At 34.3% G+C, this 17,063-nt stretch overlaps 2 protein-coding genes and 1 long non-coding RNA gene across 5 annotated transcripts; 1 reads left to right on the top strand and 2 right to left on the bottom strand.

The window, feature by feature from the left end:
- On the bottom strand, nt 1-7,204 carry LOC110605836. 3 transcript variants are annotated; one of them, XM_021744492.2, is made up of 7 exons: nt 6,772-7,204; nt 4,612-5,052; nt 4,369-4,452; nt 2,563-2,661; nt 1,237-1,429; nt 697-1,106; nt 1-408 (listed from the first exon to the last, which is right to left on the bottom strand). In XM_021744492.2, exons 2-7 carry the CDS (start codon nt 5,008-5,010, stop codon nt 190-192), a joined length of 1,404 nt encoding a protein of 467 aa, XP_021600184.1. In that variant the 5' UTR covers nt 5,011-5,052; nt 6,772-7,204; the 3' UTR covers nt 1-189. The 3 variants fall into 3 exon arrangements, with proteins under 3 accessions (XP_021600184.1, XP_021600185.1, XP_021600183.1); XM_021744493.2 differs by having other exon boundaries at nt 1-320; nt 4,612-5,014; XM_021744491.2 differs by having other exon boundaries at nt 4,612-5,014; nt 6,772-7,203.
- Nucleotides 7,205-9,850: 2,646 nt separating this feature from the next.
- Nucleotides 9,851-10,851, top strand: LOC110605951 (glycine-rich protein 2). The gene has a single exon (XM_021744644.2). It carries the CDS (start codon nt 9,934-9,936, stop codon nt 10,534-10,536), a length of 603 nt encoding a protein of 200 aa, XP_021600336.1. The 5' UTR covers nt 9,851-9,933; the 3' UTR covers nt 10,537-10,851.
- Nucleotides 10,852-14,089: 3,238 nt separating this feature from the next.
- LOC110607017 lies at nt 14,090-15,808 on the bottom strand. The gene is made up of 2 exons (XR_002486597.2): nt 14,886-15,808; nt 14,090-14,670 (listed from the first exon to the last, which is right to left on the bottom strand). It is a non-coding gene; the product is annotated as an uncharacterized LOC110607017 (long non-coding RNA).
- Between the last annotated feature and the right edge of the window lie 1,255 nt (nt 15,809-17,063).

Raw genomic sequence — 17,063 nt, 5'->3', positions numbered from 1 at the left:
TGATAAAAAACTATGCTGATGTAGATTGCAGTGGCAGAATTTTACAATATTTGGAATCTGTAGAAAGGCTTACTCACCTATGCACAAGAGGCAACGTGGGTCTTCTTCAGCATGTACAAATCAAATTCTGCACCATTTAACTTGACATAAGTTATGAGGGAGATAGCAATAAGCTGGCCATAGCATAGGTTATTCATATCCCTTTGTCCAAACAGGTACTGAGTATATCAGGATCCCCATTCCGAATGATATGAGTATTGTCATTAGAGCATAAACATAAGCTCTCCAATTTTTGTTACTTTCTTCCATGGCATTGTATTCTGCAATGAAAGTTGAAACTGTACTCAGACAACCCAAAAATCCAAACTGTATGGCTGTTGAAATGGTATTGCAGGTCTTGGTATGAACCTGCAGCATCACCCAGATTTCAACTAATCAGAATTCTAATTTGCAGAATGTCTATGATGCAATTGCAGGATTCAGCTTCAGACTTTTTAAATATCTTTAAAAAATAATACAGTAACATTGAAATTGGAAAAGGAACACCTGCCCAACAAACAGTAGAGGTTTGTGTGTTTCACATTAAGACATTCGTAATGCCAATGCACTGAACCAGATGACAATTTTTTTTTTATTGGTTAACCCTCAATATTAACCTTGTCCATGATTGTGCTCTTTAAAGGATATAGAACTTACCACTTTCTTCAAAGTAGCGAGTGCTGCCATGATACAAGCTGCAGAAACATTGGCCATTAGAGTTCCAAATGGGACCCATTTTAGATGCCCTGTTTTTCCTAATCCACGTCCATTAAGCCGTGCCAAGAACCACCTGATCCATACCCCTGGGGCTGCAACTAAGCAAGCCAACCATAATTGGGCCCCACTGCTCCCACTGTTGAAGTCCTCCTTCAGCAGTGTCCCACTCACACTCCATAACATGCCTAGCATAAGCACCAAAGTTGCCATAACTGCCAGATGACGCTTGCGGTTGTCTACCCTCCAGTTGCTAATTTTAGTTTTATTTCTATTTATTCTTTCGAGAAACAACTTGAAACACTTGGCTGTCCCAATGCCAAATTTGATGGAATAGGCTGCAAGGAACAAGCCTGAAAATATATACAAAGAAAGAGCTCATTTTACCATCCAGCAATCTGTTAAGCGCATCTTCAAGTGCATAAAATGTTTCCGAGTCAAATTATCAACACCCCTAAAAGTTACGCATATCTGTCATATTACCTAGAAGAAAGCCAACCAGCGCAAACACCCAGTGGCCATCGACAATGAGATCAAGCATTTTCTGATTCCAGCCGCTGAAAGTTGTGAGACTTCCCAAGTATCCAGTAGTTAATCCAATGGCCAGATGATCAGACACACTGACTATATCTCCTTTGAAAACAACGCCCCACCATCCCATCAAAAAAGAACCAACCTAAACAATAAAGTTTACATGAGAGGCATGTTTTTTACTTACTATACTGAAAAAAATCCCAGTGTGGAGGTGATGGCAGGAAAGTGAATGGAAAATGTTTTTCATTTGGGAAAAAATGAACCAAAAGCATCAATACAGCACTCTAATTTCTTAAATGCCCTTTGTGTAAAGAAACCATGGGTTTAGCAATGACTCGTTGCTGCATGCTTATAGTTGAAGATACTATCACTTCATTAGAAGGGAAGAGAACCAAGTACATTTTACTACAATTTCTCACACTCTGTCATTAAATACAAGACTTTGCAACCATATAACATACATTAACAATGTGTTTGGAAAGAAATTTCAAACGGTAAAGTAAAGGTTTTTAGAGTAATAATCATGTTTGGGAGGAAGGTTTTGTAAGAAATGTAAGACTTTTGGAAGTTTTAAAACTTATAAACACTCTTTTTCAACTCCCCAAATCGGAGGTCACTTCACTCTATCCAAACATATTGTTAAAGCTCTTCCTTTTTTTCTTGGAGGGAGAGGCCACTTTGGAAATACAAATTCCACTCCATAGTTTAGCGCCAAATTCACAAGTCAACCCTACACATAGTTCTTTACTTCGCTAGAACTCAGTTGATTGCTCAAGAACCAATTCTCCCCGAACTTTCAAATCAGAATTGGAGATATTACGATCTTTAGTAATTACGGACAATTAACTTTATAACAACTCCACTTTTTACTGGATGCCTTCTTCAAAAAAAAAAAAAAAAAAAAATACTGGAATGCCCACATGCACATTCTGATAATTTTATCAGTAATTCATTATCTTATTTCTAGACTACAGATACTTCAAACAATCAAAACCTCACATTATCTGAAAGAAATATAAACGTGTAAGGAAGCAAATACAGTTAGGACCAAAGCTAGCATCTTCATTAATAATAGTCATCCTAGACAACTCTCCCAACAAAAGATATGGCGCATCTGTTTATACCATGTAGAATAGCACCGGTAGAGGACGCATGTCGTTAGAAATAGATGAAAAAAAGGACAAGGAGGAACTGTTTGTAATGTAGGTTCACACATGGGCTGTGTGTGTGCACACGTGTATATGTGCGCATGAGAGAGAGAAGGAGAGTACCAACCATGTTGGAAGGAAGGTCGAGGTATAAAGGGTAGTGATCACCTGTCACACCAGCCACACTAGGACCAAAAAGTTTCTGCAGTAAGTACCTCGTCAAAACCTGCAATCATATGTGGTATGCATTAGTATTGCACTGATCAATACGTAGCTAAATTGGGGGCACTCTCTCACTAAAATTAAACGAAAATACAAAAGCAAAGTTATAAGGGAAGAGAAAATTTGAAACAATAGTTTATTTTCCAAAGACAATTTTCATTTGTAGGCCGTGCTGTGCAATACATGCTACAAACTGAACCATTCAAAGCACATGAGAGAACTCAACAAACAGCAATAAATGTCCACCACATATATAAAATATTCATCTATATCGCCTATATATCATGTGGAAGAAAAATAAACGTAAAAATAGATGTCTTATATTCATTCAATTATCTAAACTAAAACAAGGATTCAAGAGAAAAAAGTGAATTTGAGATGACAATTATAATTCATTTAGCGAGAGATCCTGATAGCACAAATTTTCAGACTAAACCTCTGGTGCTAACCCTATTAACAGAGTATCTCGATGACTAATATGCAAAAACTACCCTAGAGACAAATAGATTTCTGAGTTCTCTCTGAGAAAGCACTATTTCTATATAACCCAATAAAGCATATGAGATTCTTTCACAAAAAATTATCAATAATAAGCTAAATCAAAGTTGCTTTTGGATAAGTGAAACGATTCATTAATTTACTTGTGCAATGGTCTGAGCACTAAAAATTTCGAAAGTTCAATGACATTGACACCCTCCCAGGATTAAGCATCATCCAAGAAAAACTCTCTACTTCAATGGACACTAATACGAATTCATCATGATTGAAGGTCCAGATTAACCATGATTAATCTGATACTATGTCAATATTACGATTCACAAGAAGTCTAAGAAAAAAAATTAATTATACTATTTTAAAATAATTTATAAGAATCTATACTATTCTGAAAACAATTATTTTTCTTGAATAACTAAATCCCTTAATAATCTGCACCTAAAAGTTAGTGGGCCCTCTGACAATAAATTGGAAAATGAACTTTCAGTTAGAACCTGATGAGATACTGCATTGATTGGATGAATAAGCCTTAAAGTGAACTTTCCCATTGGATTATGACACATTATCCTAGCCGCTGAAATTCATGTATGGTAGAAAAGATATAAACCTCGTAGTCATTGTTACTGCCATTCTACACTACCTGATCAGAAATAGACAATTAGACATTGAAGAGCATGTACAGGATGAATGGGCATCCACCCTTTCAGTTAGAACCTGATGAGATACTGCATTCATTGGAAAATGAACAATACAAATATTTTAGCTTTGAACGATCTTGGCTGATGGAGTAGCGACCAAGGCAGATCACGGAGAACTATAGGCTAAAATAGAAAGAAAGTAAAAAATAAAACATGATAGGAAGCAAGATCAAGACAACACATATTAGGAGAAAGCAACGACCAAGCTGAAACAGCGAAACGGACAAGGGATGAGGACAGACATAAACTCAAACTTGATTATTTGAAAACATTTAAAAACACTGCGGAACTTCTATTTAGAGCTGTGTCATCTGTTGAAAATTGAAATTTACATTTTATGTTACAATCCCTTTGCACATTTTATGGGTTCCACCTCAATAATCACCAATAACATATAGGCAGATACTTCATGGAAACAATAGGGGAAAAAAACTACAAATTTTTTTTTTGGCATTAAGTTAACTATTCACTAGTGCCGATATAGAAAAAGTAAGAGAGTAAAATGTAAAGCATATTACCCCAAGAATACCAAAAACAGATAGATAAACAAGACATGATACATATTCCAATACTGGGGACAAAACTAGCGCCGTCTCTTTTTCCTGCACATAGAAGAAAGACCAAAATTTAGCTACTCATATAATCTGAACAGAAAACACTTGAATGATTACTATGGTGTAGTATGTATCATAAACAACACAACCAATTGACTCTAATCATCAACAGAAAAAATCAAGGTAAGTGATTAGTAGAAAGCTCACTTTTTTTTGGTCATTAGAGCACACCATTGCATCCGTGGAAAGAGGAGATATGTTTTCTTCTGGCACTTGTTGAGGGAACGCTGTATTCGAAGTTGTGGAATTGTGTGACAGCATCCCATGTGATTGCAATAAATTGTCATCTCTGATGGGAAACACGAGTCCATTCTCTAAAGCGTTATCAAGGGAAAACCGGACGCTGCTACTCTCACTGTGCCTCTTGCTATGAAGAGCCCTGTCCCCAATATCACCTGCCTCTGAAACATTTTCACTTTCAGTATCATCGTCTATTACAGTGTGTGATAAACTTAAGGAGCGCCTCCTCAGTGAAGATCCCGAACTGCTTGCCCGACTAAATGATGCAGTAAGATTGGGTACAGAGTCATTAGTCCCATCCTCCATAACCCTGAGTGCAGATTGCAGAAATCATTCATCATAGAATAACTTCAAAAGTTGAAGTAACATCATGATCTTGGTTCTAAAACCAAATAGATACGACAATTATATGATGCAGCTGCTGATGAAGATGATAATGCTATGCTTGTCATTTTAGAAACTAAAAGTCAATCTCTATAGCTCTAAGAAAGTACCAAATGTAAACATGACAACGTGTTCTCATCTAGATAAAATTCTTACAGCAACAAAGTCAAACAAGAGGATTAATTGAAAGAAGAAAAGATTGTCTCATCCGATGCACGCCTATAAATAAAAATGAGATATAAATACAAATATTTTTCAGTAAAACAACCAAAAAGTGAAATCAAATATTTTCGTCCTACTGTTAATTCTTAATTATGTAAACTCAAGAAAAAAACTACTGGTCGAGGAGATTTTCTAAAACGTAACCGGCCTGTTGTGTCTGGAATAAACTGATAACATGACTCGCTGCTAATTCAAAGATAACAAAAACAATTCGAGTAACATCAACTGAATAAATAAGTAAGGCATTGAAAATACGATGATAAGGGGCATGTGACCTTAAACAAAAAAACAAAATAATAGCTTTTAAGTCAGTCGGAGTCGGGACAATCAAACTCAAATTAGTCACTCAGCATAATCAAAGTTGCACTGCAGCTTTAGTGATTTTCCAGAACAAATAAAAAATATTGTCCAAGTAATTATTCACACTAGATCTTATATTTATACTCCAATTGCATTATTACAACAATAAAGTGTAACATAGGATTATATTGCCTTAAATAAATACATATATTGTGGGATTAAGACAACAGTAAAATTACACCACATTTAACTGAACAAGTTGTTCCTTGACATCTAAGCAGACCCTGTCTCCTGTGACTTAAAAATGTTACTCACGTTGGGGCCCGGTTTGACACCTCTTATTAAATTAAAGAAATTTGCCAACAGTAAGTTCTACACAAACAAGTAGACATTTTGACAAGAAATTCAAAATTATTCTGCCATTACAATCCATTTAAATACTATCATTAATAACTAAATCATTCAGTAATCAATTTATTGAAATAGAAAATTCAATTTAGCTCTCCTAGATGACTAATTTATAGATAGACAGGAGAGATTAGGCACATGGGCTTCAATATTTTAACGGGGTATACAATCATCAAGATATGATACCACTAAATTGAATACAACAACTTTTTGTCTCGATTACCGACCACAGAAAAAGAAAAATGGTATATAAAAATTTGAAGCTGAATAATTTAATGGCTTATGTTAGCATCAAAATCTGATCCCACTAAAATATTGTTAACACAACTACAATTGTCTTGTAGTTTTTGGATGTATGCATAAAAAGATTAAAGTGGATCCCATGAACCAACATAACTAGAAAAGGACTCCAAAAACAGCTTTGAACAGTAAAATTAGGCAATTCAATCACATTATTTCAGGCCTCAACTGCCAGAAAAGCACAAGAAGTTTACTTATCGACAGTTCCAAGATGTGCTCTCCACTAGCAAAGCAAAAAGGGGGAAAAAAGGAACTAGCCCCACTTGTTCCTTTTGATTGGATTCGGATGTAAGCTAAATCTCTAATACGTGTTAAATGAACTTTATGAAAAAATCATTTAAAAAGTGAACCTCTTCACATCCATGTAATTAACCATAAAAAAATACAGGACAACAAAACAAAACAAATGGTAATGAAAATGAAAATCAAAGGGGAAAATAACTTCCGACTCACCTTAAGAAGCAATTCTGGGAAAGAACACAGAGAGAGACTTAGACATCGAATGATGAGGGCAAAAACTGTCCTTTTAGGATTTTCGATTGTATTATTCTCACATCAGAACTTCGCATTCCTCGCTTTTCAATTCAAACTCTAAAGCAGCTGAAACGGTGTAGGATTCCTTTTCCAACTCCCGCGCAGAAGAGTTGGAATACCGTAAAATTAGATCGCAGAGGCGAGAGAGAATAGAGATAAGTTGTAAATCTTGCAGTGGGAGAGGAGAAACAGTAAAACGGAGTGTGAGCTCGAGAATGGCGGTTATGGCGGAAGGCTGCAACAGCTTTTTGGAGACAGCTGAATAGAACACAAAGAATGAAGATGGGAGGAGAGTCGCGATCCAATGCCTATTGGGTTGTTAACGCTCTGGCTCTCCTGGTCTGACTTTGACGCCCCTTATATATCAAGTCTTATCTAAAGTTATAAATTATATATATGTATATATATTAAATTTTTACATATATAATATTATTATACCATATTATTTTAAATAGTCAATTAAATTTAATAATTGAAATAAAATATAAAAATATTTATTTAAAATTTTAATAAAATAAAAATATAAGAATTATTAATTTTAAATTTTTGTTTAATTATTAGGATATAATTAAATTTAATTATTCATAGTTTGAAATATAGAGTTATTTTTCAGCATACATAATTTTTTGATTTTTTTAATGTAATAAAAATTATTGTTTACAAAGCTTTACTAATATTAGAAAATTTAACACATTTTATTTTAATATTTCATTTTAATAATATTAATTTATTTTATTTTATATTGATTAATAATATTATATTAAAGTTTTTTTTTAAATAAATGTTTGTTGCTCAAAATTAATACTGACAAATTTTTTATTATTAAATATTATAAACAAATCAATATGTTGTAATTCAATTTTCTTATTGACGATGAATTTAAATATTTATCATCGAAACTTTTTCCACATTTTTTTATTTTTTTTAAACACAAATTATTTTGCTTAAATTTTTTTTTTTGGAAAATTCTTTCCGTATAATAAAAGAAAATTCTTCCTGAAAATCGATCCTTTAAAAAAAAAGGTGCAGCAAAATTGACGTGAATGGAGGAGGTTAAAGGAGCAATGGAAAACTACTTGCATGGCTGGAAAATAAAGTGAAGCTCAGGCATCGTAGGGCACAAGGTATTTCATGATCATCCATGTCCCATCAAAATGATGTGGGACTCTTGATTAAATCCTGCAAATTTTGATTTCTAACCTACGGCCCATCTTTTAGTTAGACCTTAGTTCAAAATAGCCTATTTATTTGGGAAGTTCATAAACCGAAACTCGATCCCTGAATTGTGAACCCTCTCCCCCTCCCCGGCCCACGACAACCTTTTCTTATTATTCTGTAATAAAACTTTTTTTTTTTTATTTCATTGTTTTATATTTTTACTTTTATGTGGATTTATTTTTCTTTTTATCATTCACAATTTAAAGGAGCCAATTTAATTTTAAATTTAAACTACCTTATGAAAAAAAAATCCAAAGGGCTATATAAAAGTTATATATATATGGTAGAAGATAAGATGATAAATTTTATTAGGAAATAATGTTAGGAAAAACATTATTGAAAAATATAGAGAAATGATTTGAGTTGAATTGTTTTATAATAAAAACTAAATTTCCAATAATTGGATAAGATAAATTAAATATTAAATTAAAATTTTGAGTATGCTGAAAATCAAATGGTTTAAATTAATTCCAAATAATTAAACTCTGATTAATCCCATTATAATCAATAATATAAGTTTTAACTTAGGGAAATCTACTAAAGGTCTAAATGCATAATGCCAATCTAAGGCCCATAATTCATTATAATCGAAAACCTAGCATAAAAACTGAAGTATTTCCCCACTGCCTATTTGGCATTGAAAATCAGTTGCAAGACAACCTTTAGAATCCAACAAGTATCAGATCCACTCCATAATAAAAGATTCGATTATAAAAATAAAAAAAATCTAAATTAAATTCACGATAAAATTTATACATTTACATTATATATCTATATAGACTCAATTTAAATAAGTTCTTTCATATACGATTAAAAAATTTCACACAATCAAATTTGTCAATTTAGAAGCAAAGGGCAAGCTATGTCCATAGAAATAATGAAATCTGACTATTAACAATAAAAAAATAGTCAAAAACACATAATAAAAAATAATAAATTCATTATTAAATAATGTTTTAATGAATAAAAATGTGATTGGAATAAAAAATATAGGATAACTAAATATATTATAAAAATATAATTTAGTTAAGGTGAGTCGAAGTTATAAAAAGTTAAAATTTGAATAGCCAATATAAAAAATAATAGTTATTCATTAGTACCGAGAGGTGTGATCGACTCTTTCTTATTTATTTTTATTAAAAGTCACGTGAATATATACACATTTTATAATGCCGTTCTAAAATGCATTGTATTAAAATTATAGTTCATTCCCTATTTCATCTACTAGAATCATACAAACTGCAAAATGGAAAAAACAAAAAAAAAGAAAAAGAAAGGAAATATGTATACTCTCCACCAAGAGATGGTGAATCCATGTCATGGGCGAAGAGAAAGTGAGGTTTTCATCTTAAAAGGGTAGTAAAGTGCAGAGAGAGGACTAACTCCTCTAAATAAAAAATAAAAACAAGAGATTTTTCTTTATCTTGAGAATCTAGATAGAGTTTATGCATATATATATATTTTAGATTTCTCCTGAAACGTTGATGTGTGCCGTATAAAATCTCCAGAATGAAGAGATATCCACAGCTCGAGTTCAAAACCATCGTTAACAACCTCATAGCGGAGAAATATGTATGGATATTAAGGGACTAAACGGAAATTTGGAATTTGAATAAAAGAAAAAAAAATTTACAACTGATCGGTCAAAGTCAAACAATTTACGGATAAGCCAGCAATTGCTTTTTAACCGTGGGATAGCAATCGAAAACAGTTGACACCGTCCGATCTCCACACATCTGGTCCCGCCCTAACCAACTCAAACAGACTTTAAAACCCCCCCAAAACTCTGTCACGCAAACGCTACTCAACCCAATCCGGCCTCACTCAGCCTTCAGAAACTTCTAGATTTTGCTAGAAGATTCCATGGCGGAAGGTAAGAGATCCACTGGTTCCGTCAAGTGGTTTAGTGCGCAGAAAGGTTTCGGCTTCATTGCGTCCGACGACGGCGGCGAGGATCTATTTGTTCACCAGACCTCTATTCAATCCGATGGATTTAGGACACTTTCCGAGGGCCAGCCCGTCGAGTTCACTATCGATTTCGGAGAGGACGGCCGCACCAAGGCTGTCGATGTAGTTGGTGTCTCCAGATCTCGACGGGCCCCGCGTGGCGGCCGCTTCGGCGGTAGTGGGAGAGGATTCTATGGCGGGAGGGGCAGAGGAGGCGGTGGAGGATATGGAAGTGGTCGAGGCGATGCTGGATATGGGAGAGGTAGCAGGGGTGGCCGGTCAGGCGGTGGTTCTGGATATAATTCCGGTGGAGGATATGGCACTGGCGGCAGCAGTGGCGCGTGTTATAATTGTGGGAGATATGGTCATTTAGCGAGAGATTGTTATCAAACCGGTGGCGGCGGTGGAGGAAGTAGGAGATACGACGGCGGATACTCCGGTGGAGGAGGCGGGGCATGTTACAGTTGTGGCGAGGAAGGGCATTTTGCAAGAGATTGCCCCAATACTGATCAAAACTGAAACAATGTGGGTGTTTCTCTTAATGATGGTGCTCCGTTAATTAATTCTTTGTGGATTGTTGCATTTTCGAGGTTTGGTGATTGTTTTTCAAGTGATTGAATTAGCAGAGGGGACGGAGCAGAAGCCATTTCTGTAGCCATTGCCTCTCTGTTTCTTCCTCATTGGGTTTTTTTCTTGGGAAAAATTTGGTAATGTTGGTAATTGTTTGCTTAAGATATAGATTTACCTTTCCTTTTTTTTTTGGTCCCCTCAGTTATTTGTTTAACATGATGAAAATGATTCCATTTACCTATATGAAATTAGTGATTTTGTCTTTTTTTTTTTTTTTCCTTTTTCAATCATGCGACGTGTTTATCATATTCAAGATGGCTTGCTGCTTGGTTTTTCTTTTCTGTTGTTAAACTCTATAGCAAACAGCCATTGATCGTCTGCTTAAACATTAGGGTTGAATTGATAAGATTTTGTTTTAAGCTGAGAAACATAGGTTTAAAATATAGATACATCAAGAAGTTAGTTCGCTACTTTATTGAAAATGATAGCTAGTTGAGTTGGATTTCTAGGTTTTGTCCCCCTTTTATTTTGTGTGGATAGAATATCTTGTTCTTTGCAATGTTTATCTGATTACATTAATAAAGTGTGGATGTCTTTTTAACGTTTACAAATATGCACATAAATGAAGTTAATGTTTTTCTATGGAAGGATATCAACCAGGTCATTACTTTACGGGGCTGGGCATGTCGCAAGTGGCTGTTATTATTTTTTTCAATTGTATGGCTAATGTTTTCATAATCTTATCCGGAGTTTGGAATCATATGAAAGGCCAATATTTGATGGGTTAAGATTGGAATCCCCTTGAGTCTTGATCATCCACTACTTGGTGGCTTTTCAGTGTGTGATCTTATCTGGTCCTTTTGTGATCCATGATAGATGTGCATTTTATGGTCCATGTCATTGATTTATAACAAAACAAAATTATATCACCAATTACTGAAAGAGAATGAAGAATACAGCAAATGGATGGAATGCGATTATGTGAAAAAGAAGGGCATAAGCTCATTTAGACCAATGGACAATGGGGATGAATGTAGGAGGTTGGCTTCTTCAGATTCTTTACCAGTTTTGAACCATAATGACCCAAACAGAGAATTATGTTATGCAGTTTGAATGTTGTTGAATGTGGCTTCTGATACGTTTTACAAATTCCTAAAGATTGTTAAGGCTGCCAATCCTGTAGGAATATCCAACATTTTGGCACTTTTGCCAACATAAAAATCTAAATTATCTGCCATCAGGAGCAAGCATATAGAAGCTTGTGCTTTCACATACTTCTGGAAACCATGTTTGTTATTCCAGTACAAATGTGTACTTGATGGTTTGGAATAGACTTTAGAAACTTCTCCTTTTCTTTTTTTTTTTTCCCTTGTGATTTGGTCAGAGTGCTCCTTAATAGTTTTCATGGATTCTCAAGGTAATCTCTGACCAAGAGAACATGAGAGCAAGGGTTGCCTGTCTCTAGTTTCAGTTTGACCATAGTTTTCATTTATTGTCATGGTAATCTCTCACCAAGAGACCATGAGGACAATCTCCAAGTCCATCACTTACAGTCAATTGGCTCTCTTCATTGTCTGGCTTTAGATTGACTTAATTCATCTGTCTTCTTATCAAGCCTTAGGAGCTCTAATGAGAAATGAAGGATGTGATTTACAAAGTGTCAAAATTTATATTCATGATTGGTGGCTGTTTTTAATTTAATTGGTGCAATGACAAGTTATCTCGATATATATTAATTTTCTTTTTCATTGTTTTTTGATGTATGAAATAACAAGTGGAAGGTATTGAAGATTAATAAGTCTTACGTTTCCTATTACCTTTATCTTCAGTAAAGTGATTCTAATTGTGAAGTATGTCTTTCTTCTCCTAACTTATGGAGTTCTTATTATAATTCTAGTGTGGATGCCCTCTTGCTCATTTCATGGATCTTTTACTGTACTTCTACCATTATGCTTAAGGTTTTGCTGCAATGATCCTCTACAAGGACCGTTGCCAAGTGGAGCTGAAGTCCTTGGAAAATCTAAGAGTTGATTTTTAAAATCTTTCCTATCTTTGTCAAATAATAGTGTAAAGGGAAATGAATTTCGAATTTGTTTTATAAATTAATGAAGAAACTGGTAAGGGTCATTGATATTGATAATATGATCAAGGGTTTCCAGATTAGGTGGTCCAGTTTAGCTCCAGCATGGCAGAATATGGTCCGTTGCAAAATAAAGTTTCAGAACGCTTATCATTCTTTTCTTGTCAGTCAAATAGTTACTTAAGAATTGGCTTGGTGTAAAGGCAAGTGTAGTGTTCCCAAGGTTCTGTTGTTTCTTTAATCTGTGAGATGGTAAATTTAGATAGCTTTAATTTATTGGGATAAACGTGAATGTTAAAGACAAAATATGCTTAAAGAATGTGAGAGAAGGAGGATTTTGTTTCTTCTTTGGTATTTGCTTTTGCCTCAAAAGAGCCAGAATTTGCTCTGCGTGGGAAAAGGCATGGACTTTAAATATTAGGATCTGATGAACCTTGGATGTCCTTTTTTTGCACCTTGGGTCTTGTATATTTAGTTAATGCTTAGTTCGAGGTTTTTATGATTTAGGTATCTAATTAATTTTTAGATTATTGAGATCTCAGTGAGGATTGCAACTGGGTTCGTGGGAAAGAAAAATCTAAAGATTGTACATCAATAGTTGTTATGATTTTTTATTGGAAAACTTACTTTTTAGTCCCTGAAGTTTAACGTAATTAACACTTTTATCCCTCTATTTTGGCGACTCAACACTTAAGTCCCTCACTTTATTTTCTATCCAAATTCATAGTTCTTCCGTCCAAAATAGTCATTTGGGACACGTGAATTGACAAAATTAACCCTCATTAAATTCAAACCCAAATGCCTTTTCTTCTTCTTTTTAATTTCACATTAAGAGAATGGTATTTCTGGAAAAAATTATCACCTCTCACTTTTAATTCTTTGACCAAATGGTTTAAATGGATGGAAGGACTACAAATTTGGATGGAAGAGAAAGTGAGTATTTCTGGAAAAAATTATCACCTCTCACTTTTGATTCTTTGACCAAACGATTCAAATGGACGGAAGGACTACGAATTTGAACAGAAGAGAAAGTGAGGGACTTAAGTGTTGGGTCGCCAAAATAGAGGGATAAAAATGTTAATTACGTTAAATTTCAGAGACTAAGAAGTAATTTTTCCTTTTTTATTAAAGGGTGTACAAAGACTAAGAAGTAATTTTTCTTTTTTTATTAAAGGGTGTACAAAGATGTGGCAAAGTTGTTGGGTGGGTTCGAGTTTGATTCATTCGTTATTTATTTGAATTACCATCGGGATCGGTCATCATAAAGGATTAATTTATTTTTAGGTTAAAATTCTAGTTGATTGAGTTGATAGATAAGGAACTGAAATCTCGATTTTTTCACCAGTGTTTTATACTAGCTGAAATGAGTTGTGGACAACAGTGAGTCAAGGGGGTTTGAATCGAACCGGGAAAAGAAAAATATTCATATTAATTACGCAGATTTTTTTTTATCAAGAGATATAATTTATTGGTCGATTTAAAAGGTTTAATCTTTACAAAGATAGTTCGATATACAAGCTTTTAGGGTCCAAAAAAATAAAAAGGAAATACAAATGAAGCTCAACCCTACGAGACTTAGAAACATATCCCGATTTGACTCGAAAGGAAATCTTGAAAGGTCATGATCCTCATAGCTCCAAAACTCTCCCCAACTCAGATCATGCCAATCACCCTTTAGCCACTTTCGGTGGTGAGACAAGCTCCTAAGCCGAAAAGGTTAAGGAAAGGAAACTAAAGCACCAAGAGCCAACAAATAGAAGTAAATCTGAGAGCGTACTGAGAGGAGCAAAGGGATCCCAACCATTCAGATTCAACATCCAAAGGAAGCATAGCAACAAACCAGAGAAGGAAGGCTTAACGATTGAGAAACAGACATTGACAACGGTGAGAAGGGCACGATCATCGGCATCTCAATCACGCTTTACGAGTCAAAGATCTGCGAGCTACTGTTCTGCAACAACCGTCGGCCTGGACCAGAAGTAAAGACAACTCTTCACCTCCATCTGCATGCAACAACAATAAAGGAACAACCAAGAGAAAAACAACACAAACTGGTGGATCAAACAACAATACTTCCATAAAAACTTAAATCTGCCAACAAAACAACGAAAAGAGTCAAAGAAAAGCAAATCTTAAAAGACCCCTCAATAAAACCACTAGATCTGCCAAAAGAACAAATATATACATGCCATCTAGGGATGGAGGAGGGAAAACCTACATTCATAGGCAGAGATTGATCGTAGGTCTCCGACTTTAGCAGCAGAAGAAAGGAATTGCTCAAGAAACTCTCATCTTAAGAGAAAAATTACAGAGTATTAAAAAATAGTTCAACTCCTAACCCCAATATCATGTTTTAAGCCCATGGTTAATTACATATTGATGGAGCCGAGCTACCGTCTTGCTAAGTACCGATAGTGTTTCTTTTATTTGATATGATGAACTCATTGAGCATGGACAACTTTAAAGGTTGTACTTTGTGTTGATCTAAATCATTTCACCCTCGCGTATGTATTTAAAACTTCACTTTCCCTACTCATCACCTACAGTCCTCGCTCCCGTGCCTCCTCACCATTAACGTAGACGCAATACCTTGTTATCAACTTTTTTTGTTTTAATTTTTTTTATTTTGCCAATTTGTTATAGTTTTCCATTGATTCATCTTCTCCTCCTTCCCCTCCTCTATATGGGTGTAAATTTTGATTATGAAAAAAAAAATCAAATTGAACTGAGCCAATTTAATTCAATCAGTGTGATTTTAGTATAAACAATTTAGTGCAATTTCATATTCTAATATTGTTTTATTTCAGCTTGGGTCGGTTTTTTAAAGGAAACTGCAAAAACTGAATCGAGTAATATATGTATATATAGCACAAAATCAGACTGGGGATAAGTAAAAAATCCCTAATCCCTTTCCCACATTCCCCCAACTTCAATAGCTTTATAAGCTTCTACTATTGCATTTCTCCACCCACTCATCATGCCCTATTCCTCACCAATAAGTCCCTCAGCCACCAAGTTGGCTTTGTCACCACCAAGTTCTCGCCATCACAGCCCAAATACTTGCTCCTTAACACTCTTCTCCTCAATCTTCATCTTATTCTCTATATATCGTTAATAATCAGTTAGTTTTCACCTCTCAGCTCTCTCTCATCTTGAACTAGTCTCCCCCTTCTCATCTCATTCTTTTAGCCCATTCATCCAGAAGTGAAGCTCCTTCACGCTCCCCTCCTGGTAGTTGGCTGTCTTGACCTTTGGTTGCGTCTCTGCTCATTCTTGTCTTTGTTAGTTTGGTGCTTCTTCATTGCTTCTATCCTCCTGTAATCAAGAAAAAAAAAGGTAAGATTTTTGAATTTTTAGTTCAGATTGAATTTCAGCATGGTTTAAATCGAAATAACACCGAGTCGAATCAATTTAAAATTTTGATTTAAATTTATTTTATTTTCAATTCAGTTGACTTTTTAATTTTTATTAAAAATTTTAATAAATTAATTCGATTTAATTTATAAATAAAAGAAAGCAATGGTGTGGAGTTCTCTACTGGAAAGAATTAGGAAAAGATTCGTGTAGCTTTAATTCTGCATGAAGCTAATGGGCTGGTTTTGATTTAAACCTCCCTCCTCTCAACACTTATCCTTCGCCACCAATTTTTTTTGCCTAAAAATGAAATGTTTTAGTTCCATTTTCAATCTTCTACCTACAGAGAGAGAGACAAACAAGAGATGGCAAATCCTGATGTGCTTTATGCCGTTAATCTACTTATTCAAGTGCTTCGTAAACTTGATTACTTTGGCCCCTAGAGATTCAAATAATTATAATATGCTGAATGCTTCTCTTTTAATCGACTGCAACTTTATTTTATTTTTTCCTTTGGATTCCTACCGAAATAACAGAGAAAGTATTCAAAATTTTGTTGGGGTTAGGTAAGTTGAATTTTAAATCATTTAAATTTAACCTGTTATAATTTTTTTTAAATCTAACGTTTTTTTGGTTATAAAGTTTAATTCAAACTTAATTTGTTTAAAAAATAAATCCAGTCAATCGATTTTTTTTTTTGAATCTATAATATCTAGATTTATATCATACCAAATTTTAAATTTAAGACAATAAATTTAAAATTACCTGTTTATAAACTTATTAAATAAATGACTTTGCATTCTTTGATGAGGTAAACGTAAATAAGATTGAGTTTGATTTAAAATTATACTTGAGTCGTCTTCATTTCAAAACAACAAATCAAGTTAACTCAAACTTTTAATCCTACTCGAAATCTCGCTAACTTGATTTATTTATAGCGCAAATGAAATGATAATTTGGGGTGGCGAAAAAGATTATTACTTCTGAACTGGGCTCTTGGGCCAGTCCATTGGACTTCCGACAGAAGGGAAAAAATTGACCA

Source organism: Manihot esculenta, chromosome 18, assembly GCF_001659605.2.
Source record: "Manihot esculenta cultivar AM560-2 chromosome 18, M.esculenta_v8, whole genome shotgun sequence".
NCBI classification, from domain to species: Eukaryota; Viridiplantae; Streptophyta; class Magnoliopsida; order Malpighiales; family Euphorbiaceae; genus Manihot; species Manihot esculenta.
This window is presented reverse-complemented; position numbering and strand designations above follow the sequence as displayed.